At 39.7% G+C, this 27,937-nt stretch overlaps 1 protein-coding gene across 4 annotated transcripts in view; it reads left to right on the top strand.

Moving 5' to 3' along the window:
- LOC145978872 (uncharacterized protein CG43867) overlaps positions 1-27,937 on the top strand; it is a 936,647-nt gene that overhangs the window by 248,581 nt on the left and 660,129 nt on the right. For all 4 annotated transcript variants that reach the window (XM_083111771.1, XM_083111770.1, XM_083111768.1 and 1 more), the window contains exon 2: positions 9,428-10,332. In XM_083111771.1, coding sequence (XP_082967897.1) covers positions 9,844-10,332 — 489 coding nt within the window. In that variant the 5' untranslated portion in view covers positions 9,428-9,843. The remainder of the gene's footprint in view (positions 1-9,427; positions 10,333-27,937) is intronic.

Raw genomic sequence — 27,937 nt, 5'->3', positions numbered from 1 at the left:
GTTGATCCACGCTTCTCAAATTCCCAACTTTCATGCGTGTTTCCGTGACGTATGTCATATTTCTCTACATACTTTATAAATTCTATAGAACCGGATGGCTATTCTCTTCACATGAAGTGTTCGAAACCAGGACTTTTTCTTGAATGAAAGCAGGGTGAATCGTAATGATGCCACTTGCCTTTGGAGTAAGTGTTCTTTGGTTCGATCCTGGTGATGAATCAGATTTTCGTAGTTCCCATCAGCTTCGTAAGGCAGTTCGAAGGCTTCTTGAAAAGAAGAAATAAAATATTCGAAGTAGACTGATTGATTTGGTTTATTTTACTTCGCTTTTCTGCCACTGTTGACTAATCGCGAAGACGAGTGATGGAATGAAATTGATGAAGCGACACTTACAAAGAACACCCATGCCGGGATTCAAACCCGGTACCCCTGGCGTCGTATCGCGCTGTGCTAACCGCTCCGCCACGGAGGTCGGTGATATGAACTAGGGAACCAGTTAGCCCATTAACAGGCCTTGTTCCTGTAAGTTTGCCTTAACAATTTGTGATGAAGAGATGCATGTCTGAACTTCGTTCATCCAAATTGAAATTTACTCCCTCATTAAATCCACAGAAAAATACTACTTTTTACACAATTGTGGTTCATTGTTTCAGTTGAAGGCGATTGGTAGAGAAGTATGTCAAAACTTCCCTAGTGATCGAAGTTTGTAAACACATAACATTGTCTTGACGATGAATCTACACGTCGTGTAATGTTTTCCCATGAAATTTGATTTGTTCGATGAGGTGACTTCATTAATATTGATATTATTATACCAAACTAGAAATTATTGCTATTTTTACTTTTCATTTACCACAATATTTTCTCTCCGTTTTTTATGTGATTGCTAATGTTTGTGAATCACGAAATATTCTTGTACCTGCAGTTTTCAAGAAAATTGCAAGTTGTCAACATGATCTCATGTGTTGTAGTAAAAAGGTTGTCCTGTTTCTGAAATTTAATTTGGTGTTGCTGCGGTGATCCGAATGGAACCTATGAGGCTTTTTCAAATATTTTCCTTTTTTTCTATTAGGGTGATTTATGAGTGTTGCCGTGCTTGAATGTGTACTTGTGAAAAAAAGAGAAAAGGAACGAAAGTTTCCCGTCTCTCGAAAGTTAAGAACCATAAATATGCAGCACACTCTGATTTACTTGTCCTGGCTTAGGGCCAAGTTCTGACTTTTCTTCAGTATCTTGTACGTAGCGCCACGACGGAAGTGAAAAACTGAGAGTTTCGTATTACTCTCATGGAGACTAGCGTTCATGATAAAGCTGGCACTAGGTCAACAAAATTTGTCGGCGAGCCGGTCTACAAATATTTCTCATTAGTAACATCACAGGGTGAAATTCAGGATGTGTTACGAGTACTTGAAGAATAGCTAGGATGGAAATTGTTTAGACAGATAATGGAATACGAACATACCTCTTAGAAAGTTTGTCAGTTTTAGTACTTTTGAAAGTTACCATATGTAAAATTACTTAACGATTCTTTATGGAATCACTTATCATTTTTTGTCTTTGAAGGAAGTGATAGTGTGTACCCTACGGTATGTTTAAGCACGAATCTTACGCTAAAATCTTAAAATTCCATGTCATTGCTGATTTTATCTAACGATTTTGTTAGTTAAATGGTCCCAACAAATACATAAGAAAATCTTACCCAAACTTTTGTTAAATTTGTTGAAAGAGTTCAGAGAAATGAATGAATTGATTTATTTTACTTCGCATTTCTGTCACTTTGGCTAATTGCGAAGATGAGAATGAATGTTGATAAGATAAAGGGACAATCAATCACAAACACATATGGGCATAATACAACATAAGTCCCATGGAGGGTTATACTGTCCATGGGTCCAGATACCAGAGCCTCGTTAGTCTGCAAACTGCAGTCCAGGGTGTACTACGAGAAAGTGAGGGCACATTTTGGTGTGTTGATACGGCCCAGAGTTCAGATGAAAACGTTTTCTTTTCACGGGACTGAAAATTTTCATTGATCACGTGTCAGGTATTTAAATGCCACTTCTGGCTTAATAATTATCTTCAAAAATTTATATTCCGATTATTCTAGTTTAGTTACAATGTTAGGCTGTTCGCTCAATAAACTGGACACCGCACGGCTCGCCAGATAGTGGCGAACAGACATGAGGGGACAACAATGGACGACTGCTCACTTTGGTCACAAGTTTTCTCATGGCTATATGTTCTGCTCATATGTCTTTTGCGTTTCTTTCACTGAGCATTTCATTCGTACATTCATCTCGTCTCAATCAAACTGTGGTAAGCTGTCGCGAGGTGTCGGAAGATTCCTTTCGACATGCCACGCTGCGTCGTGTCTGGTCTGTTAGCCCAGCTTAGGATGATGAATGATGAACTGCATAGATATTGACTCAAACAAACACGCATGTCTTTCCTAAGGTTCTATCCTAGGACCGCTTGCGTGAATGTAACGCAAAGTGAAGTAAGTAATTTAAGACACATTGCTGCTTTTATTAATGGAATTTGACAGTCTTCAAAGAATCGTGTTGCCAATCTAGTAACGTTAATGTGAATGAATAAGGAGATGTCAGGTTAGTAGTACCTTATTCCTACAAGACATCTTAAAAGAGGATTGTAATTCGACATTCTCCTATAGTTTTGACTATTGAACATTAGTGAGGAAATACTAACTTGGATGCAATTAATAATTTTAATTGGCTTGCATGTGATCAGTTGATTCTAATTCTTGAAGTTGATCACGAAATCCATAGCGTTTAGCCATGATAATTCATTCACAACCCGCAGCATTTAATTTCGTGTGTGAATCTAAAGAGCCATTGTAACGGGAAAGAGGTACATTGTAATCAGAACCCTGAAAACATGGGTTATATGGAAACTTGTGCTATCCAACTGCGGCCTGGTATCGACTTGTCGAGATGTACTGGTGGAGGGTGGAGTATGGTCGTCACCACGTGGGGAGGCGAAATCGATTGTGGGAGCTCCACAAAATCATCCGACCGTTAACACGCTGTAGGAGTAACGACATTGAATTTGCATTACGGTTAGTGTGTCACATGTTGGAGAGGTTCCATTCGGTTTGTGGGGAACGCCAAATTGCATTAGGCTGGTTCTGTGACGAGGGGTTTTCTCCCAGATGCTATTTTTGGAGGAAGTTGTTTCCAGAAGACTGACGTTCAAGACATGCGGCTAATTAATTGAAAACACGGTGCTCAAGTTAGGAGGAGCATCATCTCATTTATCTTCCACTGTCCACTCCCTTCCTTCATGCCTCTTCCGTGTTCCTTCGCTGGGGAAGAAACTAATCGGGGACAGTTGGTTACATGGAAATTGAATTAAACGCGGTGTAGCTTGTGATGGACGGTAAGTATAGGAATTGGTCCTTGGTCCACATGTCGGCTATGAGAGAAATTTGAGTCTCTGTTGTTGCTACGAATGCCACAAATCATAGTCGTGCACAGACCCTCTGATTAAGAGAGGCAAGAGCCTTGATGAAAGTTCAGTCGGAGAAATAAAAACTTCATTCCATCTCACTGTTCTGTTGTATTGGTGGGTACTAAACATGGACTGTGTTCGGATCCACCGAAAATCACTATACTAGAAGAATCAAGCTTCCGAAGCACAAATGTTCACTTCTGCCCCTATTTTCCATCTCTGTGGTTAATACTAATTTACATATAAACATAATTTCGTACAGCAGATTCAAAACAACTACACATAATTTTTTCGTTTCCAATGATGTGACTAATTTATTCTGCGACCACATAGGTGTATCACAACCAGGCTAACGAATAAAATGCGTGAGTCTTAACAACAAGTAATTTGCTGGAGAAGGTAGTGAAATAGTCCAATTCCATAAGAAATAAACCCGCCGTACTTGCTTGGAACTTTCGTCGGCTTGAAAATACATTATTACTTTTACTTTATACTTTATTTATAATGTTGTTTAACAACGTTAATAAGGTTTCTCTATACTAAATTTCTAAGACATAACATTAGGAGGGGCAACTGGCTCCCCCTCCCCCGTGCGCAAATTAATAGACCGTACTGCCGACAAAATATTGTGTAGTTCCACTTGCTGAAAAACCCCGAACTAATAGAATAAAAGAGACGGTAAATAACTTTCCTTTCTAAGTTTGTACGATTATCAGGGTTGGTATTTATCTCAACAACATATTACGACGATGCACCGTGTCGTCAAGTTTAGTCTCATGTGATAATTTTCGTATTTTTGTAATTTTACGTCCCTCTTCTGCTTCTTTACGCTGATCGAGACAGTGAGGATAAATAAGCATTAATTGAAAATGATGCTCAGGCCGAGACTCGAACCGGGAACCTGGTATGGTGAGATCCAAGACTGCCGTATGCGACCATGTGTTCGCAATTGTTAACTTACTTTTTATGCTAGAGATAGTGTACCCATTATAAATTAAGTTTGTATAGGAAATTGGTTTGGTTTGTTTTACTTCGCTTTTCTGCCACTGTTGGCTAATCACGAATTGAGGATAAGTGATGATATGATGAAATTGATGAAGGGACACGTGCCCAGTCCGGGCTTAGAACCCGGGACCTCTATCTTCGTAGCACGCTGTGCTAACCACATGTACCCCACCCTTTCGAATTCCTGGGCAAGCCAGTGCATGCCGTAATTACAGATGTTGCAAGTTAGACTTTCACTCTCGGTGAATTTATTAGCATCACGGCTTATGTATATATTTTAGTGCATTTAAAAATGTATATATTGACTTCTATACTGCATATAAATCCCTTTGTAATAACCCCTTTAGGATCCAATCATTTTTGTAAAATATGTCATCACGTGGAATTATATTGTTTAAACAGCTGTCTGAACTATACGTATAACTCGTATTTGTGTTTTTCTGCAATTATCAAGGTATTTAACACCAAATATCAATTCTAATAACCAGGGATACCTCATCTGCCAACAATCGAAGATGACGCATGGTGAAGTGTAATTTTTATATATATATATATAATATAACAAGGATGCGATGACTGAAATGAATCATGTTGAAATTTTTCGCAATATTTTGAAATATATTGCAGTCCAAGGATAAATGGGATTAGGTCCTCAGTTTCACATACAATTCGAGCTGCTGAACCTAACCGGGTAACAAATGACGAGGAGGAGGGTAGCATTTTTCATTAACGTGTAAACGGAAACTTGTACGAAACAAGAAATAGTACTTATTAACAACTTCACTGTAAAATGGAAAATATCGACGCAGAGAGATAGAAATAAATCGACGCAGAGAGTGGCTCCAGGAAGTCCACACCGTACTTTGAACAGTGTTTAACCTTAATGGTGTTAAAATATAACAGATAATGGTGGTAATCAACACTATTTTTAATCGCCACTGAGGTTAAACTTTGACCAAAATGTCGTGTGGATCTTCTGAAACGTCTGTGTCGCTTTAACACCAATGTTTTTTTTTGTCAGTATGAAACCCGTGACAGAAATGCCGACAAACAAGCAAAGGTAATCGCATTAATCAGGGGTGCCCCCCCCCCCCAAGGTCATGCCGCATTCCCCCAAATCATGTCATGCGTCTCCCCTAAATCATATTCGCGCCCTCAAACCATATCGTAATCCTCACAAAGTATTTAATTACGACAGCGTGTCTACCGAAAGTAACTTTTTCTTAGCTGTACTGAACACTATACTTGATGTGCCCTTCCTCCCATCACTCAAGACCGCCCCTAAAATCGTTAATCATAATTCCCACAAAATAGTTTGGATGAATACGTAATAATTGATGTTTATTTGAATGAAATACCATGTCAAACCATATTTTTTAATTGTTCGATTTTTGAAAGAAAAAAAAAACAACTTAAAGCTAGCACATTGATTAACTAAATGTAGTAAATTAAATTATATAAATATGCATATAAATAGTGTTTGTGAGTGAGTTTATGAAACTCACAATTTGAGTATTTAAACACAAATTGTTACGCAACTTAAGATAATGATACAAAATTCAACCTTGGCAAACCAAATAACATGCTCCAGTCAATTGACCGATTCAAATTGTTTCACGAGACATTACAGAACCCTAGCTAGAAATTCTTAAGCTCAGGGCGATAATATAATAGGATAGGGTTCCTCTTTCAAAGAACCCCCCCCCCTCCGTTTTCTTTGGGTAAATATAATTATTTTAGTAACTTTAGTAAATAATTACGTGGATTTTATCTTCAGTGCAAAAATATCATTTGTTAAAGTAAAATTTTCCTGTGACAAGAAGTAAGAAGTTAGAAATTCGGATTCGATAGCTATATTTTTATTCCAAATGATGCACCTGCCTTAAATTAAGCAGTATACCAACACTAAGCATTATATTTTAAGAAGTGGTGTTATTAATGAATATCGCTTATGTAGCGTATTGCAGCTATAGTATAAAGCTTCACATTCACCTCAATAAAGCGACAAACACGCATTCTCACAACATATCTATTAATGCCAGCGATACGAGCAAGACAATTTTTACATCCATATCTTTGCAGGCTTTCATGAATATTATTTTAATGGGGGTGTCAATACTTACTGTTGATATTCAAGAGTGGATAATTAATTCTTAACCTGCACACCAGAATTTCCTTAACAGTCTAAGACAATAGTAATACACAAGAATTGGATACCCCTCGATTTAATGCTCAATCCCCCTCGAACTAAAATACCCGCCCTAATCTAAGACCTGGAGTTGGTTACTGTCCCCCTCTCAACGTTTAATTCATAATCTCCCCCAGAACCCACGTGTCAATTAAGGAATAATATGTAAGAGTTGGATATTTAACCCCCCCCCCCCTTCCTTCGATAATATCTTTAAACACTTTCTTTTCTTCAACTAATGGATTAAAGTTTTTACTTATATTTTGGAAAAATATATAAATGTTGAATTTTATATTATTTGGAAAAAACAATCCCCCCAAAAATCTGGATGGCTCAGCCTGCGCCATAATCTCCCCCTGCGGGCACCTCTGGCATTGATCAAAGATGTATGATTCTTCTGAAACAAGAACTAACGAATTCATGCATCATAGATTTCATTGAAGAGTTAAATATCGAACTTGCATTAAGTCGAGTACAAGTATGAGTGGTCAAAAGTTCTCTAATATACAATGAAAGTGAATTGTGAGACTCGATGCTTGTGGAACGTGCCATGCAGTTTCAATGCCTTGAAGTTGAAGCTTGTAGAAGACGAGGTGGAAGACGAAACGTCTGTGGCTGGGGCACGTTGAAGAAAGAAAGACAGAGCAAGGCAACTCCAAAGCTAATTGAATTAAATGAAGGGAAATATGAATGTAAGCAATTAGCATACTAACCTTTCAGAGTTAATGTTTTGGAGTCATGCAGTGAATATGGAATGCTCTTTACTTTCTTCGCGGGAAACTTGCACCTGCAATACATAAAAAGCATCTGGATTATCTCCTAAAAGAGTCGCGGTCCTTAATTTGCATGACAACGAAGCTCGCTTCCCAGCTTTTGTCGTATATGAGAGGGAGAAGACAGAGGCAGGGAAGACCAGTTTGGTGTTACCACGCGGGATGTTCTTCCCTAGGCCGCGGGGAGCCTCTTGATATCTGAGTTTTCAGCAAAGTTACTCTGCTTGCGTTCGCTTCTTAGCAGTCAGGACTTTGTGCACAGCAAATCAAATCACTCATTTATTTTATGCAACTATAGGTTATGTAATTGGTTCCTTGTAGAAACTCTGGATTCGATGAACCATTTTGATGTATAGAGTCTTATCTGGATTAAAAATGTACTCCATTTTTCATGCGTAATGTACATGTCAATGTTTTTTAGTTCGAACTATTTGGTAGCATTCCGAACGTTTGTGTCAATCGACTTAGAAAATTGTTGCATTTCGCAAATGAAACAGTATTGTACATTTTGGCCTTCTTTATATTACGCTGAATGTCATCACGATTGTATCCAGAGAACAGACAGGGTGTGACTTCTGAGTTTTACTTCACCTTACTGAACTCCCAAGAACTCTTTTTACATCGGCTGCACGTAGATTTATTATTAACCCTCAAGTTCTATGGTGGGGTCACAACTGACCCCATCCGAAGTATTTTCTTTGTTTGGCACTAGGTTGTGTTTCTGTTCGCGATGTGCCGTCTTCTATTCTCAATGCAGGCCGTGTGCTTGCAGAGCGTAGACAACTCGTGCAGATAGTGCCAACTATTGCTGTGAAATAACGGTAAGGGGTCATACTTTACCCCACAATTTACTTGTTAGATAATTCAAATACTAAGTATACTTGTATTGTAAACATGTGCTTCTATTTTTCAGTTAAGTTATATTCAGTTAATTCTTATTACTTGATTACTCCAATTTTTGAATAAAGTGTTTTTGCTCCGTCATTCTCTTATTTAATGCCGTGAACTTTATCGGGAAAAGAACACAATTTTAGGTATATTTATATCTTTTGTAATGAAAGGAAATTGAAGATTACGATATTTTGTGTGTGTATAGAGGCCGCGGTGGCTCAGTCGGCGATCCCCGGCCGGTTCAAATCCGAGAACTTTTCTAACGTCGAAAGCGACCCCGGCGCCCATCCAGCGTCCAATGACTGGGTACCTGGGGGGAAACCCTGGGGGGGTAAAGGCGGTCAGGGGCGTGATGCTGATCACATCACCCCCACTCACGACCGGATCAAGAAAGTGTGGGACGTTACCCCCACACCCCCTATACGCCTTCATGGCGTGGTGCTAAGCACAGGTGAGCGCTTCACTTTTTTTTTTTATACCTTTATTAGACGATCCGATCGACTAATTCGTAATTCGTAGTTCATAATGAGGTTCTTGGAGTGTCTGATCGTGCGGTTCCCACAAACACATTGAACACCCATTTTCATTTGCGTTCTAATTAATATAAAAAAGGTAATACAACTTTATAAGTATTTGCTGGATGTAGATATTCTGAGTATAGATTTAAAAGGAGTAAAAATGTGCTATCATTTTTATTATTTATGACAGCGTCATTTAATATTAATTTAAATCGAAACTGTTTACCTTTGTTGTGTGCGTCTCATGTATTGCCAGTCCGAATTTTGGATATTATTCCAATGTGTCAGTTTTAAAACCACACATGAATCAGTATTATTACGTAAATGTATATTTCTTAATGTTTACATAAAAGTTTCATGACAAATGTGCATTTAACAGTAGTAAAGGAGTGTGTCCAATATTTGTTTATCTCGTGGCTCTCGAACGAGAGGTTCACGCGTCAAACATGTTTGCCACACTTGCCTAAAGGTTTGATTTTTTTTCTAGTGTAGAAATATCTCGTGTCCATTTTATTTGTGATAACTATAAAAAAGTATGTGCCCGCTGACTGAAATTAGTAACACTTCTCTTTCTTCTCTTTCAGAGCACCATGTGGAAGAAAAGGAAAACACGCCTTGAGGCCAGGTCACCGTCTTGTACCCCAATGTTGTTATAGTGCTTTTTATGTCCGTATTGTCAAGAAGCGCATGCTGCATCTGTTTGCATGCAGAATGCAGCAAATGTGGCTGAGCCGTTCCAGATGCTAATGCATTTGTCGTTGATGTTTGAAAGTTCTAGCAAGTAGAACGCACAGAAAAAGAACGCATTGCATAAGTATTTGCGTTGCCATGCGCTTTCGTTATCTAAAATAGTCAACGTCGTGTGCTCACGTTAGGTGTAGCTATGTTATTCTACTTCTAGCAAATAGCAAATTTCAGAATGGTGCTAAAGTGATTTGTTAGGTAGAATAGAACTTCAACTTTCTCTGCTGTGATAAATATTCTGTTTAGCCGCACCAACATGGCCGAAGGTGATAGAAGCCCGCGATTGTCTGCGCGATTATCGGCTGCGATGCGCTCATCGACCTCGTCGTCGCCGCGACACAGTTCTCAATTCACGCCGCCACTGCCGCCTCCCCCCGTCGTCGAACCTCGGATGTCCATCTCGTCCGACCCTCGGTTGTCGCAGCTCTTCGACCCCCTGTCGCGTTTCTCGGAAGCGTACATGGATCTCCCATCCACATCCAGTCCCAGACTTCTCCGTAGATCTCGTGTGTACTCGGAAGCCCGCCCCATGTCGGTGTCCTCGCAGGCATCGTCGTTGCCGTCGGTGCTCTCAGACCTGGCCGGTGACCTCATGGAAGTGGAGATGCTGGAGTGCCTGGAACCTCCGGTGCACTGGAGTGGCGACGATGGGGTGAACTGGCAGGAGCGCTGCTTGGAGCTGGAACTTTCGCTCCAGAAGTTCAGGGATCAGGCTGGACGTGTCCGGGAGATACTCAGAGAAAAGGTAAGTTGATTTACATTAAAGCTAAAGCCATGAAAATAGTCCAGTCAAGGTCACGCCGCCCACCTACAGCGTTGCCAATAAGCAACAATTTCAACCGACGAAATCAACCGCATTACATCGCTCGAAGTGTCAACTGAGCAACTTAGAAGTAGAGTGGCAACCTTGTAGGGTCGGGGGTATGGAGGAGGCAAGGGTAAGCTCTGACCTGGACTGGTATATTTTCGTGGAGAGCACAATAGCCCTTTCTAGTTCACTGCACCTTTTGACAATAATTCCAGTGTTAGGCTGGTGCAAGGAAATTGCGTTCAACAAGTAGACACTTTACGCAAGAACAGAAGATTCAACAATTGCCCGTCTGCTGCTGTAAACGTACATTCATTAATAGACTTACGTAATAGCGAAACTATCTGGATAACAAATGAAAGCAAACTACACGGAAATTCACTTCAATGCTCTAGATGGAATTCTAAGCTGATGTAATTTTTCAGATTTTGGAATATCTAATTTTTCAGATTTTGAAGTATCAGCGGTTTTTCGAATGGAGAGGAACATATGAAAAAAATTCGCCCTGACGGCTGCCAAAGGTCCAGTCGAACCTTAACCATTGTATTTTGACTTGTCCTATGCTTTTCCCATTAGCAGCGTACTTAGATGGATAAATAATGTCGTACCATCGACACTGACGATGGAAGAGACGGAAAGGCAACATAGTATTCGTGAAGAGGTCCTCTTGGATTAGAGGCGCTTTCGGAAATATTTGAGGCTCACTCTTTCCAGAACTTGAGGACTGTAAAGGGTGATCCTTTCTCGAGACACCCATTTGTTAGCCTTCCTTTCACGTAGTACGTCCTGGACTGCATTTGGCAGATTAGCAAGGCTCTGGCGTCTAGAACCACAGCCAGTAATCCTCTGTGGGACAACTGTTGTCGTCCTGTGGGGTCCGCATCAACTAAAGGGGAGGGAATGCCTGGTAAATGAAAGGTTAAGAACCTTTGACGTATATATTTTGATGGGAATAGCCATCCTGCCATAGTTGAATCAAGGATAGAAACGCGCTCAGAAAGTGAAAGAACAGCAGCACGACCGAAGCAATGCTAACACAACTGGACACCTTAACGTTTAATATATGTACCTTCATTAAGTTCTTGATTAATTTAAAAGTTGCACCTTTCCGAATATCTGATGTGTAATGTTTGACTTTCTTCATGTGACATGTGACATTGTAAGAGTTTTACTGATATTTAAATTATTGTGAAGAAAACATTGTTTTAGAATACAATTTCCTATCAGATCTTGGCTTTAGTCTTCATGGTTATCAAATTTTTGTTTATTCATGACGTGATGCCCCAGTACAAAATTGGGATGAACATGATAAACCGCAGAGCTCTATGTATGTCTGGAATAAGAACAAAATTAATTGATTATAGGGTCATTCCACATCAAATCAACGCAAAAAACACCACCAACTCAGATTTCGATCAAATTTGGTATACACCTTTCCTTTATGGTTGAAAGAAACCCCCTAAATTTTTCGCTCTATCTCAAACGGTATTCATTTTACAGCACTTTGAAATGTCATCAAATCAGTGTTGTCTGTCGCTCTTGAGACCCTCGACACAAGATACCCTTGCTTACATTTTATTTCTTTTCTCTTTAACCAATCATCAGATCTGTTTGAAATTTTACACAAAGCTCGATGAAATAATGAGGATTTCAGAAAAAAATACATCCGCACTCAAAATTTTTTTACAAATGCCTATAAAAAGACTAATAATGGATTTCTAGTCTAATTTTTGTGGTGGGAAAACTAGGTTACGGAAATCTGAATTTTCATCATGTGGGTATGATGGAACCAAAAACTTTTGATGTTGTAAATCATTGCAAAGACATGCTCTTTCTCTACAAAGAAATCAAAGTTGGTGGGTGTCATGACCTCGTTGAAATGGCGTGGAATGACCCTATAGTTTATTTTGATTGAATGATTGATTTTACTTCGCGTTTTGTACCTCTTGGCTAATTTGCGAAGATGGGGATGAGTGATGAAATGATGAAATTGATGAATGGACATTCACAAACAACCAAGCCCGAGCGGAATTCGAACCCGGGACCCTTGACGTCGCAGCGCGATTTGCTAACCACTCGGCCACAGGGTCCGGCTAGTTTATTTTGAGAATAATATTAAATGGAAAATATCAGTGTTTTGGGAGGAGAATATAATTTTTCATTTATCATGTTTGTAATAGAGTATAAATATACAGCTTCAGTACAGTTGGTGATTTGACTGTAAGCACCTGAACGTCAGCCTAACCTGGACTGCATTGTTGCAGACTAACGAGGCTCTGGTGTATGGACTCACAGCCAGTGTAATCCTATGTCGGATTTCGTGATTGTCCCTTCATCCATTTCATTTTGTCATCATTCATACTCATCTTCGCAATTAGCCAAAAGTGGCAGAAACGCGAAGTAAAATAAATCATTCATTCGAAAAGAGGAGTCCTCTCGCACCATATACGAAGTGATATTCTGAACAGTTACTATTAATAGCATAGAATGACAATTATTAGTGGAACGTCCTTCCAATTCTGCAGAGATGCTGCGAGTGAGACTGAAACCCGACGGCAACCTGACCACTCCTCCCGACCAGTTCCGATTCCTCCCGAATGAAGGATGGCGCCGGGGCTTAGCGCGGCTTTCCTTGTGTTCCATCTAGCGGCGAAGACGTTTTACTGCCGCTTGGCTTTCCGGGGATCCTGGCCGCGATCCAAGTCTCCGCGCGGAAGTCGTCTAGACGTCGACTCGGAAAAGATTGGAGAATTTTATTCTTGACGCTTCCTCAAGACTAGTTGCCTTAACGTATAGCTTAGCCGTATATTTGGATTACGAGATAAGAACTGATTCGAACAGTAATTTTCGTAGCTTAGTCTTCCCCCCATTCCCGTCTTCATCTCCTTTTCCAAAGGGATTGACTTTGTTTTCTTCGGCGTAAAGATGGAGATTTGAGCCCGCCGCTTCCCCCACCCCCTTTTTCTGGCAAGGACTATATTTTTTTTTAGCATGTCAATTGTAAATAACTACTGGACAAAAAGATAAGAAAGGCGTGTCAGCTAAATATTTCAATCTTGGCAAGAACGAGAGGTAGCCGTTTTTCTCTTCTACTTTTCTGTTGGCGTCTCCCTTTGAACTGTACGAAGTCGTGTGTTTTTGTTGAACGAATTTCTGTCGCTGTATAGTAGACCAGGGTTTCTCAAACTGTGGTACGTGTACCAGTACTGGCACCCGAGCTTGGTCAAAATAAATACATATTATTATTGTAAAATAATAAGTAATACACAATTATAGTTATTTCTTGTTTAGGGTTAATAAAAGTTTTAAGTACAGTTTTTGTAATTTTATAATCATTAGTTGCTATAGTATTTGGCAATATAATTATGCAATTTTAATTGATGGCATTGAAAAACAAGTAACACTACTTCGGTTTAGTTCTACCCCAGTGTACAAGTTTAAGAACTCCTGTCGTAGACGATTAGCTGCCTTTTCTATTATTATGTACGTTATTTCACGTCGCTCTTCTGCTTCATTAGGTTTATCAAAACGATGAGGATGAATGAAGAACTAAAAAGAAGCAGGTAATGGGACAAACGCAGTGATATCTGTATTTCCACAAATATTGGAACCTCTTGATATCCAGCTTCGTATCGCCTTACTCTAGCCACTTCATCCCAGAGGCCGGCAATGTTGCTAGTAGCGTATAAGGAATACACTTTCGCTATTTATTTCATCAGGCTTTCCATCTCCTCGCGAGAGAGCAACTATGCAGGCTTCCAAAACCCAAATTGATTATCAATTAGTATTTTTGAAGATTAGATTTTCGAAGTTTTAAACGACTCATCACAAATGAATCTTCAGATAGGCAAATACAAGATGACATTACATTCCAAGTGCAGCGAAACAAGTTTATATTGAAGCGTACATGTTCACTGACGCTATTGGATCTTCAATTTAAATGAGATCCCAAACTCTGTATTGACACTCTTTAAGAAAAAAAATGTGATGCGACAGTCCTGACTAGTACAAAAATAAAATGAAATGGAATCGATTTTCCTTTACGAACCACCCTGCTTCAAGAAACGATTATTCTGGTCCCAAAATTTTCCAAAACTGTGGTTATTCCATGCGAGCTCCGGCGCTAAGCCAATCAACAAACACATCAGTATAATAGTCCGTTTGTTGTTTCGCAACCGGGTATTTACTCACAGCACACAGAGCAGGGAGCAGGTGAAAATTTGCCACGGTTTCTCCCTTCGTTAATGAATTTGTTACCAACTCATCCTTTCCTACAAACCACGTGGCTCGTACAGCGTCCTCTCCCGGGCCCCTGCACCGCTCATCCATAAACTATCCCCCCTCCCCGTCTCCCCCGCCCCGAGGCACCACCCACTTTTAATTTTGCAGAGTTTCCTCTGCAGACCTCTCCCGGGATAAACAAAATCCCCCCTCCCGAACGTGCAGGGTCAGTTAATGAAGTATAATTAATTCAACGAGGAATTATGTGTTGTTTCACATGAGGCACTGATAATTTTTTTTGGGAGGAAAACTGCACGCGCAACTGAATCCATGTTACTGTGGCCGTTCCGGAGACTGCGGGGTGGGGGGGGGGGGGAGGGGAGGATCGAACCCGAGCATGTACGGAACAAAAAGAGGGGTTGGAAGTCCAGGGGAAGGTTGTTCACGGAATGTGAAATGTTTATGATCTCTTGCACACGCTTCGGATGATTACGTTTGAGAAAAGACAGATCTAACTTCCTTTGATCAACATCACTGTTTTTGTAGTGTCTCAAAGGTAGCCAACCCTGTTTGCCCTTCATGTATGCTCAATAAATTATATATAGCATGTCGGGCACCAACACTACCAATAAGACAGTTGTATAACTAAGCAACAAACAGGTTTATTGACATGCGGTTTTTTTTTAAAAGACAGAGAAGCTCACCAAGTTTTTATGGTAATCAGTAGATCTCCACGTGTGCACCACGTGTTGCGCGACAGACGCCCAAATGAAATTCTATCTCCTGCCAGGTGTTGTCCAGCATCTGCGGGGTGACTCTGTCACAAGCACTGACAATCCTCCGACGCAAATCATCCACAATCAGTATTGGGGTTCTGTACACATTGTCCTTTATGTAGCCCCAAAGGAAGAAGTCCAAAGGGGTGACATCAGGGGATCTAGGAGGCCATGCGATGGGACCACCACGTCCGACCCAACGACCTTCGAGTACTTCATTTAAGCGATCCCTCACGTGAGTGACATAATGCGGGTGGAGGGGGCATCTTGTTGTAACATGTATCCTTCCGGTATCTGAGGTAAGGCAAATTATCAAACATGTCCAAATAAACAATCTCCATTGATTGCTCGTTCAATAAAAAAGAATGGACCGATGACCTCTTGCACTGTGAGACCGCACCAGACATTGATTTTCTGACAGTCTCGTTCAACTTCTCTCACGACGTGTGGATTCTCGGACCCCCATATGCGACAGTTATGTCGGTTCATTCCACCAGATACATGAAATGTGCACTCATTGGAGAGCACCATATGCCGAAGAAATTCATTGTCTCATCGCATGACCTCCTAGATTCACTGATCTCACCCCTTTGGACTTCTTCCTTTGGGGCTACATAAAGGACAATGTGTACAGAACCCCAGTACTGATTGCGGATGATTTGCGTCAGAGGATTGTCAGTGCTTGTGACACAGTCACCCCGCAGATGCTGGACAACACCTGGCAGAAGATAGAATTTCATTTGGACGTCTGTTGCGCAACACGTGGTGCACACGTGGAGATCTACTGGTTACCATAAAAACTTGATGAGTTTCTCTGTCTTTTTTAAAAAACGCATGTCAATAAACCTGTTTGTTGCTTATTTATACAACTGTCTTATTGGTAGTGTTGGTGTCGAACACCCTGTATATATTATTTTCCTGCAGGCGCGATTCTCAATTGTATGAAATCGTGCTCGGCAACACAACACAATTTTCATACACATTCTAATCTCGCTGTGGTCGTATTTCAAGTATTTCAGAGCGACCTCCGTGGCGAAGTGGTTAGCACAGAAGTTTCGGGTTCGACGCCGGCATGGGTGTTCTTTGTGCATGTCCCTTCGTCAGTTTCGTCCTATCATTACTCATCTTCATCTTCAAGATGAGGCAATAGTGGCAGAAAAGCGAAGTAAAATGTACCAAATCACTCGATCAAGCATTGTAATCTTTTTTACTGTAAGTTCCTTCAGCTTCTCAGATTAATACATTGGACCCTGGAATATACTCAGCTATGATTTTAATTACGAATTGGTTAGTTTAATTGATTGATTTTGTTTATTTTACTGTGCATTTCAGCCACTTTTGCCTAATCGCGAGGATGAGTGATGATACGATGAAATTGATGAAGGGACACTCGCAAACATCCATGCCCAGGTCGGGATTCGAACCCGTTACCACTGTGCATGCTGTGCTAACCACACCTCCACGGAGGTTGTCACGAATTGGTTTCTCGATCTTTGTCGGTTGATTCGATTACTCACTCGTAAAGCCTAGCGGAAAGAAGATGCACATTTAATAACATGAATACTGTACGGTTAATGCTTGTACAGGAATGCTTTATTGTAAACAGTGTGTTGAACATAATTTATGGTAATTCCTTTAGGAAAATTACTGGATGTGAATTATGAGTCTTAATAACGCTACCCTACTGCTAACGTAGCCAAAGCTTCACCCTTCCTCATGGTGGTGGGTTAAACAGGATGTCACGTGGACAATGAGATGTGACCCACTCTGTACATCCCCATGGGTACATATTTCTATCATTCAATGCCTGCCTGCTCACTTACAACCCTCTCGAAAAAGGAAGAGGCTTGTAGGGAAGGATGAGAAAGTATAGGGGACTGGCTACAAGTATTGAACGGCATATGCTGGATGGCGAAATAATGGTATTAACTACAATAACAACGTAGATCACCAGAGAGAAGATTCATATGATCTGCAAATTGGCAAGACGTGCCACAGTGTGAACTAAAAATGTCGCTATACACTCCAAAACGCTCGTAACACCATAAAGAAACCAGAAAAATGAACAAGCTGTTCGTCAAATTATTAATATAAGGTACGAAGGTAATAATTGAAGAGCTTGGTCATATTAGAAGCTATATTGTAGATAAATTGTTTTCGTGTTGTGTTTATCAATTTGAAAAGGGTCAATGAATCCAATGCAAATTGCATAACATGGCAATTACATGCAATTGAAGGATGGCTTTTTTACTTTGTCACCATAGTGGTTCGGATCTCCCGAATAGCCTTTCTGTGCATAAAGTGGACTCAAAATACCAATTCAACCAATTAACCTTTTTAGTTTGTGTCTCAATAATAACCAAAACGACATTTAGCATGTTTTCCTCTAAGCCCTTCAATTATTAAAAGAAATTCATTGCAGCTATAATATTGTGTAATATTTTCATTCCCTTAGAGCTTACAGAACGGTGAAAAAAATTACACTGTTTTCATGATTTCTTTTTGAGTAAATCTATTCTTTTTGAGTAAATCTATACACATTGTCGCGGAGGTGAGCCCTATACTAAAGAAGAACACAATCTACGCAAACTCATCTGTTGTCACACTGGGATGACAAAGGAAGACAAGAAATATGCAGATTTGATTGTAATGATACTGTAACAGCAATGTCTAATATGTGCAGTTGTATGCAGTATGGCCAACATATTTTGCAATTTCTCCAATATAAATTTCAATATGTTATATAGTATAACTTGGCCAAAATATACAAATAAACTGAAATGAAACATATTAAACAATATCAACTTAAAAACTTTGGCTGTCACGAATAATTCAGTATGGGTAATTTATTTTAGAAATAAAATTATTATTTTCAGTGGTCACTTTGTAATTCAAAATACGTGGGCGAATCAAAAAGTAAGTTACACCCGAGCCGTGTTCGTGTACTAAAGGAGAGAAAATAATCACGCTTGGTGGCAGCACTGTCCGGAATGTATTATCCCCATACCCAAAACAGCCATGCTGCAGCTGCTTTAATATGAGACACTCCGTGTCAGTATGGCGTGTACTGAGGTGGCGTCCAACATTGAGTTGCTCTCAGTCGTCCGATTTCTGTGGACACGAAGGCATAATCGGAGTGAAATCCATCGTCAAGTTGTCGAGGTGTATGGTGGGAATGCAATGCCGCATCACATGATCAGGAAATTACCAGAATGAACGTGAGCGACGAACAGTGTGTCGGGCAGCCTGCAACTGGAACACTATCGACAAAACGGAGCATGTGAATGCAATCATCCTTGCCAACCACCATGTGAAAATTAGAAGAGATTGCAAGTGAACTGAACATATCATACAATAGTGTGTCTATGCTGATTCATGACCAGTTGGGTGTATAGTAAACTGTTCTCTCACTGAGTGCCACGATTGTTAACCGATGAGCACAAAAGTCAACTCAATTGAAATTGGACGGAATTTTTACACACAAGAAATCAAAAAACTTGTCACACGATTCGAAAGTGCTTGGAATACCTTGGTGACTATGTCGAAAAAGTTAAATGTTCATGCATTTTTCTCCAATATTTTTTTTTTTCAAATGTGCCTTGTTTGTTTTATACAGGGGGTGTAACTTACTTTTTGATTTTCCCTAGTATTTCTTTCAGCACGGACACAGAAGACCTCCGAAAAGAACAGGAGAGGGAAAAGAAATATCAATAAGCAGTATTGGGGGGGGGGGGTTATTTTCACCATTCAATATAATCCAACTTCTGTTAAAAAGAAGACAAGATAAACTTTTAATGACAACCAAATCTAGTTATAAAGCAAAAAATTAGTTAAGACATGATAGCCATTTATTTCCCAAAATGATTTTTTTTTAACAATAGTGACTGTGCTTAACTCTGCACGCAAAAATGTAAATAGGGTAAAATACACCAAGTGTAACATTCGAGTTGTTTATAATTCTATTCGGCAAATATAACATTTTTCACTGGTAGACCTGTTATACTTAAGTGAATTTGTCTGATTATCAAATAAGTATGCAGGATTTCTTTGTTTCTTTTTTGTTTAAACTGAAGCAGTGGCTTTAATATTTATTAGTTGCTATGTCTCTTACGGTTCTGTGCTGGTGAATATTCTCCTTAGCAAGTTGCCCTCTCTAGTTTATAAGGCACACGCCCCCTGGGTAATCATATTATGCGAAATTAGATTGAAAGACAATTGTGGGAAAGGGGTGGCTGTGCGAGACACAGTTGGATACGGAATTTCCCCTTCATTGGCTGTAAAGGGATTAGAACTGTAGGCATATTTTGAATGGTGTAAAATGTTTTCCGAATTCTGTGCATTTATGTTGAATGAGATTAAAATGCTACTTATAGAAAACCACGGTGTGTGATGCAGTTTCTATATGACTATATAACACGGTGAAATAAACTGACTAAGTGCTGGTAGTCACTTTTGAAAAAAATCAGGTCGGAGCTTATTTAACTGGCAGATATAGTCAAAATAGACTATTTTTTATTCATTTTTGAGTAACCTGTTTTAACAGTGTAACCTCAACTATACGACGCACGCTTTTAGAAGCGATATCGGGCGGGGCCACGCAGAGGGTGTGCGTGGCGATCAGCCAATGACAGGAGTGCAACGTTGTACAGTTAGGAGACTGCGGCGCGGAAGTTAAAAGCCGTGTTCTGTATTTTTCTTGCGCCCAAGAAGTTTTCATAAAACTCGCCACTTTAAGGTTCATCATAAGATGGGGAAAGACATTTTGAACCTGACTGTACAAGTCCCATGAATTTCCTTCGCCTACAGCCAGAGTTATCGTTCCTTGAAGAAACAAGGGAAACATCACCTTTCATTTCCTTCCGCCTGTTTTTCCTTGCCACCGTGTTGACTCAGCTGAGTTGTTGTGTCTAGGGAAAACTGTGGGTGTTAAATTTGCCTCGATATAAACAATGACACTTCATTGTTCTGGGCGTTCTCGAACATTGAAAGTCTGGGTCAGTTTGAGTTCAGCGTTTTCGTAGCAAGGCCGGTGTAAAATTATTCGCTTATCGTTCACTCGTGCGCCACAAAGAACAGTTTGTGAAAATATTAAATACAGCCCTTTCGTGCAATAGTGTGTGTTCCGTGTGTTCTTCTTATTTTAACCTAGCACCAGTAGTACAGGCACCAAGGGTGCAAAATCTAATCATTAACCTCCAGGAGAGTGACTCGGAAATGAGTGAAATCAGTGACACGGAGACCGAGGAAGACGACGAGAACGGTGATGAATAAATACCTTCAAGCTTCTTTCAGGTATGGGTTTCTCGTATATGCTACAGTGATATGATATTATAATCCTGTGTAGAAATATTCACTATATTATTTCACTGTACTAATATATACTGTGCATGCATTATCAAAATAATGGACACATCGCGAATTTTCTGTCCTTCCCTTGCGCTAAGAGTTAGTATGGCAACAGCGCAGTAGCACTGGCTGGGTATTGGCCGAACTCATGTTCCTTCTAAAAGCGTGCGCCGTATAGTTAAAACGCATATTTGTAATTGGTCTTTGGACTTAGTCTATATAGTATATAATATGTAATATTCTCATTCTGTGTTTCTAGCACAGCATTTTTTCTGAGCATTTTTCTTATTTTTGAGCGTCTTTTCTTTGAACGTTTCGACGATGAGGATGAATGATGATTAAATGATGAGCCACTCACAAGGGAGCATTCATACACATTCTGGGACTCGACCTGGATCCTTCGATGGTGAGATTTTAAGTCTACCAATTAACGTGCTTGCCAATCGTGGTGGCTCTTCAACCCCAGAAACAGTAGTTCATTAGCTGTCACAAGAGCATAATTATCGCTCTTGCATTCAGATAACCCCCATTTCATACCTGATTCGGGTGTGACGAGACTTTCCATTAATGAAACGTAACTTTACCTGAAAACGCAATAACCGGTGTAGTACAGAACCAATCTTCTTTGGAAGTTGGTTTGGAATCTAGATCAAAGCTCGGATGATGTCAATTTCATAAATTTTCATCATCGCAGTTCAGCTATAGAAGTGGAAAAGTAATGTAAATTAACTGAAATACAGAAAATAGTATATCTTTCGTATAGATGTAAGAAGTCATATTGTACCTGCAGATTCAGAACCGTTATTTGACGATCAAGTCATTCTGTCAAGGGACATACGATATATACCGAAGAGCATCTGGTAAATATTTTTTCCAGAGTTTACATGAAGAGGAATTTAAGAATGAGTTTGATTTCTGATATTGTCTTTATCGTAAAATGGCTGCAGAAGATGGCGAACCTCTCCATGTAGGTAAAACTTGCTATTGAGAGGGTGTTAGTAGCAGAAAGACATCCATCCTAATTATCATATTTCACTCTTCACATCATCGTCGTTCTTTTCTCAACTAGGGTCTAACGGTTCTTGTTTTGTTCAGTGTTTTAGTTGTTGTTGTTTTTTTTCCCCCAGGGTGTGTCAGCTTTTATCAGTGCCGGTTTTACTTTGTTCTTTATAGGAATCTCAGCTTTTATCAATGGAGTGCTGATTCTGATCTTCGTTGTGTTATTAATTTGCTCTTGATAAGGAACTCATCTCTAAAATGATGTTTCTTTTAATTCCGCGTCTTTTTAAATTAGTAGATTTTTGCTAAGGGGATATGCTTCCATATTAAGAGAGAGGGCACACTGATTATCATTTTAATAAAACAAACAAACGAATTGAACGAAGGAATGAATTGAATAGATGGGGCCCTGCCCTGATCTTATACCCTTACTAGAGCTTAGCCGATGTCGATGTATCGGTATTTAATTATCCGGGAAATTATGCAAAATTCGAAATTTATTTTCGTTTTGCATAATTTTTTCTGAGAAAACTGAATTTTTGTGATAAAATATAATTTAGTATTCTGATGTAATCCTCAAATATTTTAAAGCATAAATCTTGGTAAATTGATGGATATAATTATAGGGATATGCAGTACTTACACGCTAATATTAATGTATATTGTGAACAACTTTTAGTTATTACAACTGCAAGCATCGGTATCGGTGAGGTATCGGCATCGTTATCGGTTCAAAGTGGGATCGGCTCAGCCCTAATCCTTATTTACTACAAGTTGAAAGGTTAACGTTGAATCGGATATGCGCCACCCTCGATCAGTTTAAAGGCTGTTTTAATGTAGATCTGATCTTTGACACTTCTTTCCCCAACATCCTCTCGCCTCAACTTGCGCATCTACTTGTTTAAGATTTCAGTCCGAGGGAGGAAGTGGCAGACGCAAGTGAGCCTATCAATCCACTCTGCTGGAGAGGGCGATTTCCTCCCTCAGCCTGCAGAACCCGAAATGGGAACTTTTGGGCGCAGAACAGGTTGCAGCTGTTGGAGCCTTTCCTATTTCGATATATGGTGTCTTCGTTTCCTTGCAGGAACCATCAACCAAGTAGCGGATATATTCACGCTCTCTCTCTCTCTGCGTGAGCTTAGGCTACATTTATAGGAGCGCGGAGCTGCTCAACGGTCGGATTTTGCTCGCTCTTGTGATGTTGCTGGAGAAATCTCTTGAAATCTCCTATTTTCCGGAACGTTTTATGTCCTCATGAATCATTTAACTGGTTCTTCCTTAGCTCCTTCGTCTTACCTTCTGGCTTCCAAGTCGTTCTCCTCGTTAATGTGCATGCCCCGCCGTACCCTTCCTTGCAGGATCAATAATTCAGGAAAAAGCCCCCTGTTTAGTTTTGCCTTTTTCTCCTCAGTCACCGAGAGTTAACTGGAAATGCCCCCTTGATGTTCTCTGTCTAGTGCATAAATGGTTTAGATCTTTTGCGATAATCTGCTTTTTATATCGCTTTCACGCCATGATTGCTCATTACCTTCCCTTGCAGAGTTTTCTGCGTCTTTACTTCCTTTTGTGGATAATTCATGTTACTAGATGCAGATAGAGTTGGGCTGTCTGCAAGAATTGCAAGTATACTTGATTTTGCATTACCGTAGCATGTATCTCATGTCCATAATTTATCAGAGCGAGCGTTAAAGAATAATGAAATCTTTTCTAAGTTCGTCTGCAAGAAACAGATTTTAAAAGGGATAGAAGGAAAAATAACCAAATAGGGCGTATTGAGGGAGAAGGAAAAATAACAGGATCGGAGAGTTTTACAGAGAAAGAAGGAAAAATAACTGGATAGGTCATATTTTGGAGACAAGGAAAAATAACAGGATCGGAGAGTTTTAGAGAGAGAGAAGGAAAAATAACTGGATAGGTCAAGCCTCTGCATGGCCGTGGGTCTTATTTGTGAGTGTCAGTTCATCAATTTCATGAAATTACGAATCATCCTCATCGTCACGATTAGCTAAATGTGTCAGAAAAGCGACGCTTAGTAACAATAATACAAATACAGACGGACGAACCGAGAACAATAATAGGGGCACTGGAAGGCAGAGAACAACACTTTGGACTACTTTATAACAAGAAAGGGATACGGAGTAATGAATATGAAAGCTCGGATGCTGCAAGAACCTGCTTACCATCAGAATACCAGCCGATAAGAACAGCAGCAACAAAATATCCGTGTGGATTTCGGATAAGGGAGATTTCGTTGAGAGTTGGTTGTTCTTACACTGTAAAATTAATTATTATTCAATGAAAAATTCAAATTCACATTTTGTCTGTCCGTCTCTTGCAATTCTCTTGCATGGTTTTTAACTTTGTCACAATCAGCCCTCGAAGTGACAAGTGAGGGGATGCGGGGACATGGTATTCCCAGAGCTAGCAAAATTTTCTCAAAGCATCCCCCAACTGTCCCATTCAAACCATAGGAGCGTCCCTAAATGTATTCACAAGGCTCGACCAAACATCCCCCCAGCTAACATTTTCCACTTCAGGCGCTGGTTACAATTGAATTTACGTGTCTATTTTCTAAAATATATTGTTTATTATCGAGGCCGGTAGCATTTTTTGTATTATTTGGATCGAAAAATGCTTTTTTATGTCATGCCATGTTGCCTAATTTTTCTTTCGTGTAAAGACACGGTGTGGAGTATTTGGTGATTGTAAGTGGCCAAAATATGTTTTTCTCGTACCAGGCAATGTCACAGAGTTTATTTGCATTTGCTTTACGCATAACCCAGACTCCGACTAATAAAAACCAAGAGTTTTAATTGAAACGGAATGATACTTTGAAACTGACTTGTTTCTCCTTCGTTCTATTGTCCTCACCTATGGAATTAGGCAAGATACAGTAATTATATTTCTTGAGGCATAAATTATATAGTGTGTGCAGATGGAGAGCGATTATTCACAATGCATATTTAATACTGACTCATACTTCTCGTAAACATTCTAGGAACAATAGAGCTTTTACGAGCAAAATGACCACGATGGAGGGAAAAGTGTTTTGTTTTTAACTGTTATTCATTAGAGAGAGAAATTTACCAGTAGAAATTAACGCAATGCTCCTGGTTATTGTTCTTGCCTTTGGTACTTGTGGTACCGGGTTCGATCCCCGTTCCATTGGGAAAGCAACGGAGAGGATGCTAAACTTCCGGTTTAGAAAAGCAGATAAGATAGGACTCCATAAGCCGACCACGCATCATCTAATTGAAAATACTCTTAGCAGTGTCTGGTATAATTTGTAAAGGGAATACTTGTAGAAAGCGCCTTGTAAACATTGCTTCACGATAGTGATTTATGAATCTTGCATTTCGTGAGAGTGTATCTCCCTCAGCTGTTTCGGTGGAAGCGACTTCGCAGCACAAATGCTCCCTGAGTTGCAGCTGGCACTGTTTCTTCTTTTCCTCCAGAAAAGCCGCCTGTGCCACCCCTGGACAGCCAATCCCCGGCTTGTTTGTTCTCAGCGAAAGAAAATAATCATCTCTTCCTTGATGATACTTACTTTCCCAAGATGGTTCCCGAAAAACGATCGGTAATGGTGTGAGGAAGGGTTGGGAGAGGAGCCTCGGGGGAAAAAATACCTTCCTCCAACCAACACTCCTCAACCAGGCTTGCAAATTTTCTAATTGATGGCTTCTTGAATATGCAACGCAGGAAGGGTGTGAAATGAATTAAAGTGGCTTAAGGGAGGAGGGCTGAGAAAGCTAGATATAAGGAAGAGTGCAGGCAGGGCAACTTTCTTAAAACTGTCGTTTAGCTATGAAACGGCGCATTGTGAAAGAAAATAATGGCTTGTCCTTAGGCAGTAACGCTTTGTTCGTGATTTTTGAAGAGTGGATTAGCTTATTGTTTATGTAACTTAGTTTGGTGGGTATTTCAGCGTTGAAAGCATATAATTGTCTATTTTGCAAGTTAAATAGATTCAGAATTACCTGGCTGTGGGTGAAAGAATTCGCACATGGACTAACAGCACGAGGGACCTAGAGGTTTCTCTTAAATTCAAATGAAATTAGCGTGTTTGACTTTCACAAGTAAGGACCTAGGTGCATGCGTAAAAGAGGCATATTGCTTACAGTCATAGGTGTCTATACACCGACGCATTGGTTCTTGTTTGATAGCTGAAAACTTTGAGATGAAAACGCATTTTGTAGATTCTACTGACTAATAACTCTTTCTGAAAATTCGAAGTAAAACTAGACAAGCTGTGGATTGATTGATTGATTTGGTGTTTTAAGTCCACTTTATGCACAGTAAGGCTAATCGGGACCGGACCTACAGTTTAAAGTGAACCGGACCACTATGTGCCTCCATCGGGTATCGAACCCGGGACAAGCGGTGTAGTCTACTGACAGAAACCATATTTTATATTCAGACGTTCCTTCAGCAACCAGCAGATAACCGCTCACGAGTGCTTACTCTGATGCTACGACTATTCACTAGACTTCAGTGGAGACACCCTTCAATATATCCATAGTAAAAAATTATAGCATTTTAGATACAATCTAATTCAACGAAAGAACAGACCTACTAAAGCCTGTGCTAACAATGAAGTCTACTTCACAATTTTATATTTTACCCTCATTGATGGAAGAACAAAAAATTAATTCTGTAGCAAGTACAGAAAGTTGGAATGTCATTTTAAAACTAAATATGTATTCTAACATAGTTGTTGAGTCATGAAGGAACTCTTAATAAATAATTTTATATGCAGTTGTGACAACATCTAGTTATTGAAAGATTGAGTGCTCGCCTCAAATTGGATATAGTCACATAACTGACTGAGCGTTGTCATATTACCGTATTGAGATTTTCATAGTCTTTTGTGTTACATAATTGTGAAAATAATATCTAGGTTGAAAATTGTAGATTATAATCCAGAAACACTGCAGTTTATTTTCATTGTATATACGTAGTATGGAACGTTATGTAAAACAGCGACCAAGACATATAATTGATCCCGAAATTTAAGTAAAAGCGTACGAAATTTGGGGACATTTCCATTGGCAGATATATATATATATATATATATATATATATATATATATATATATATATATATATATATATATATAAAAGGAAACAAGCTCTGAATGAGTATTTATACGCACGAAAGTTATGTCCATGCCGTCATTCCCTTCTGGAATTAAAAAACAAATCTCATATGTTTGAAGAATATATTCAGTACAGTCTCGAACATTATGGATATGTTAAAAATGTGTTTTTGAGCGTGAAAGGATGCCCCCCCCTGAATTGTACCATCTCACCAATACATCATGAAATATACTTTCAGTTATCAAAACTTTTTCCGTAAGGACAAACTTGTTTTTCTCAGAAAACTTGTACGCACTACTGCTGTATACTCGCTCACAATATAAGTGACCCTGGCCGGGGGGGATTTATAAAATTTGGGCCCGTGGGCCTTGGGTCTTGCCGACATGATAATAACAATTATTATTATTATTACTTTCTTTAGAATTTCCGAAAGATAGTTTTCTTTTCCTTTCTTCACTTTTCGTTTATAAGCGACACTTGCACTAGGTATTTCGCCACACAACACTAACAGTGGACACGGACCAAAAGAAAAAAGCAACCGACACTACATTACGGTAGCCACACTGGTCGCGAAGAGAGAAAGAAGGATGTTGATTTCAACCGTCAATGTTCCTATATTTGACTTTCAATTGTCGGCATTCAAAATGTTTGTTATTTTCTTCAAGAAACAGTTGTTTATATTTGAGCACTGTTACATGACCTTCCTTTGCAGTCAGTCTCCCATACAGACTTGTACTCCTGTTAAAATATACTACTGAAAATAGGGTTATGATGTAAGAAGTTACTTGACACGTTAGTAACTCCTTCCTTCTATTGGGTTGGTGCGAATGAAATGTCCGGCCCAGGTGCGTCATTGCCAAAGGCCAAAAAAATCAAAACTACAATACCTGGTTAATCAAAATAGTCGCCGTCTGCAGCCACATACTTTTGTCATCGCTCAGCCAACAATTGGATTCCATGGCGAAAGAAGTCTGGAGTCTGCGACGCAAAGAACTCCTCAACGGCATGTTGCACCGCCCGATCATCAGCGAAGGTCTACCCTGTCAGGAAGTGATCGAGATGCCGGAAGGGGTGGTAGTCAGTGGGAGGGAGGTCGGGAGAAT

Source organism: Lepisma saccharinum, chromosome 25 (genome assembly GCF_977018435.1).
Source record: "Lepisma saccharinum chromosome 25, izLepSacc3.1, whole genome shotgun sequence".
In the NCBI taxonomy this organism is placed as follows: Eukaryota; Metazoa; Arthropoda; class Insecta; order Zygentoma; family Lepismatidae; genus Lepisma; species Lepisma saccharinum.
The sequence above is the reverse complement of the archived record's forward strand: the minus strand, read 5'-3'. Positions and strand labels throughout refer to the sequence as shown.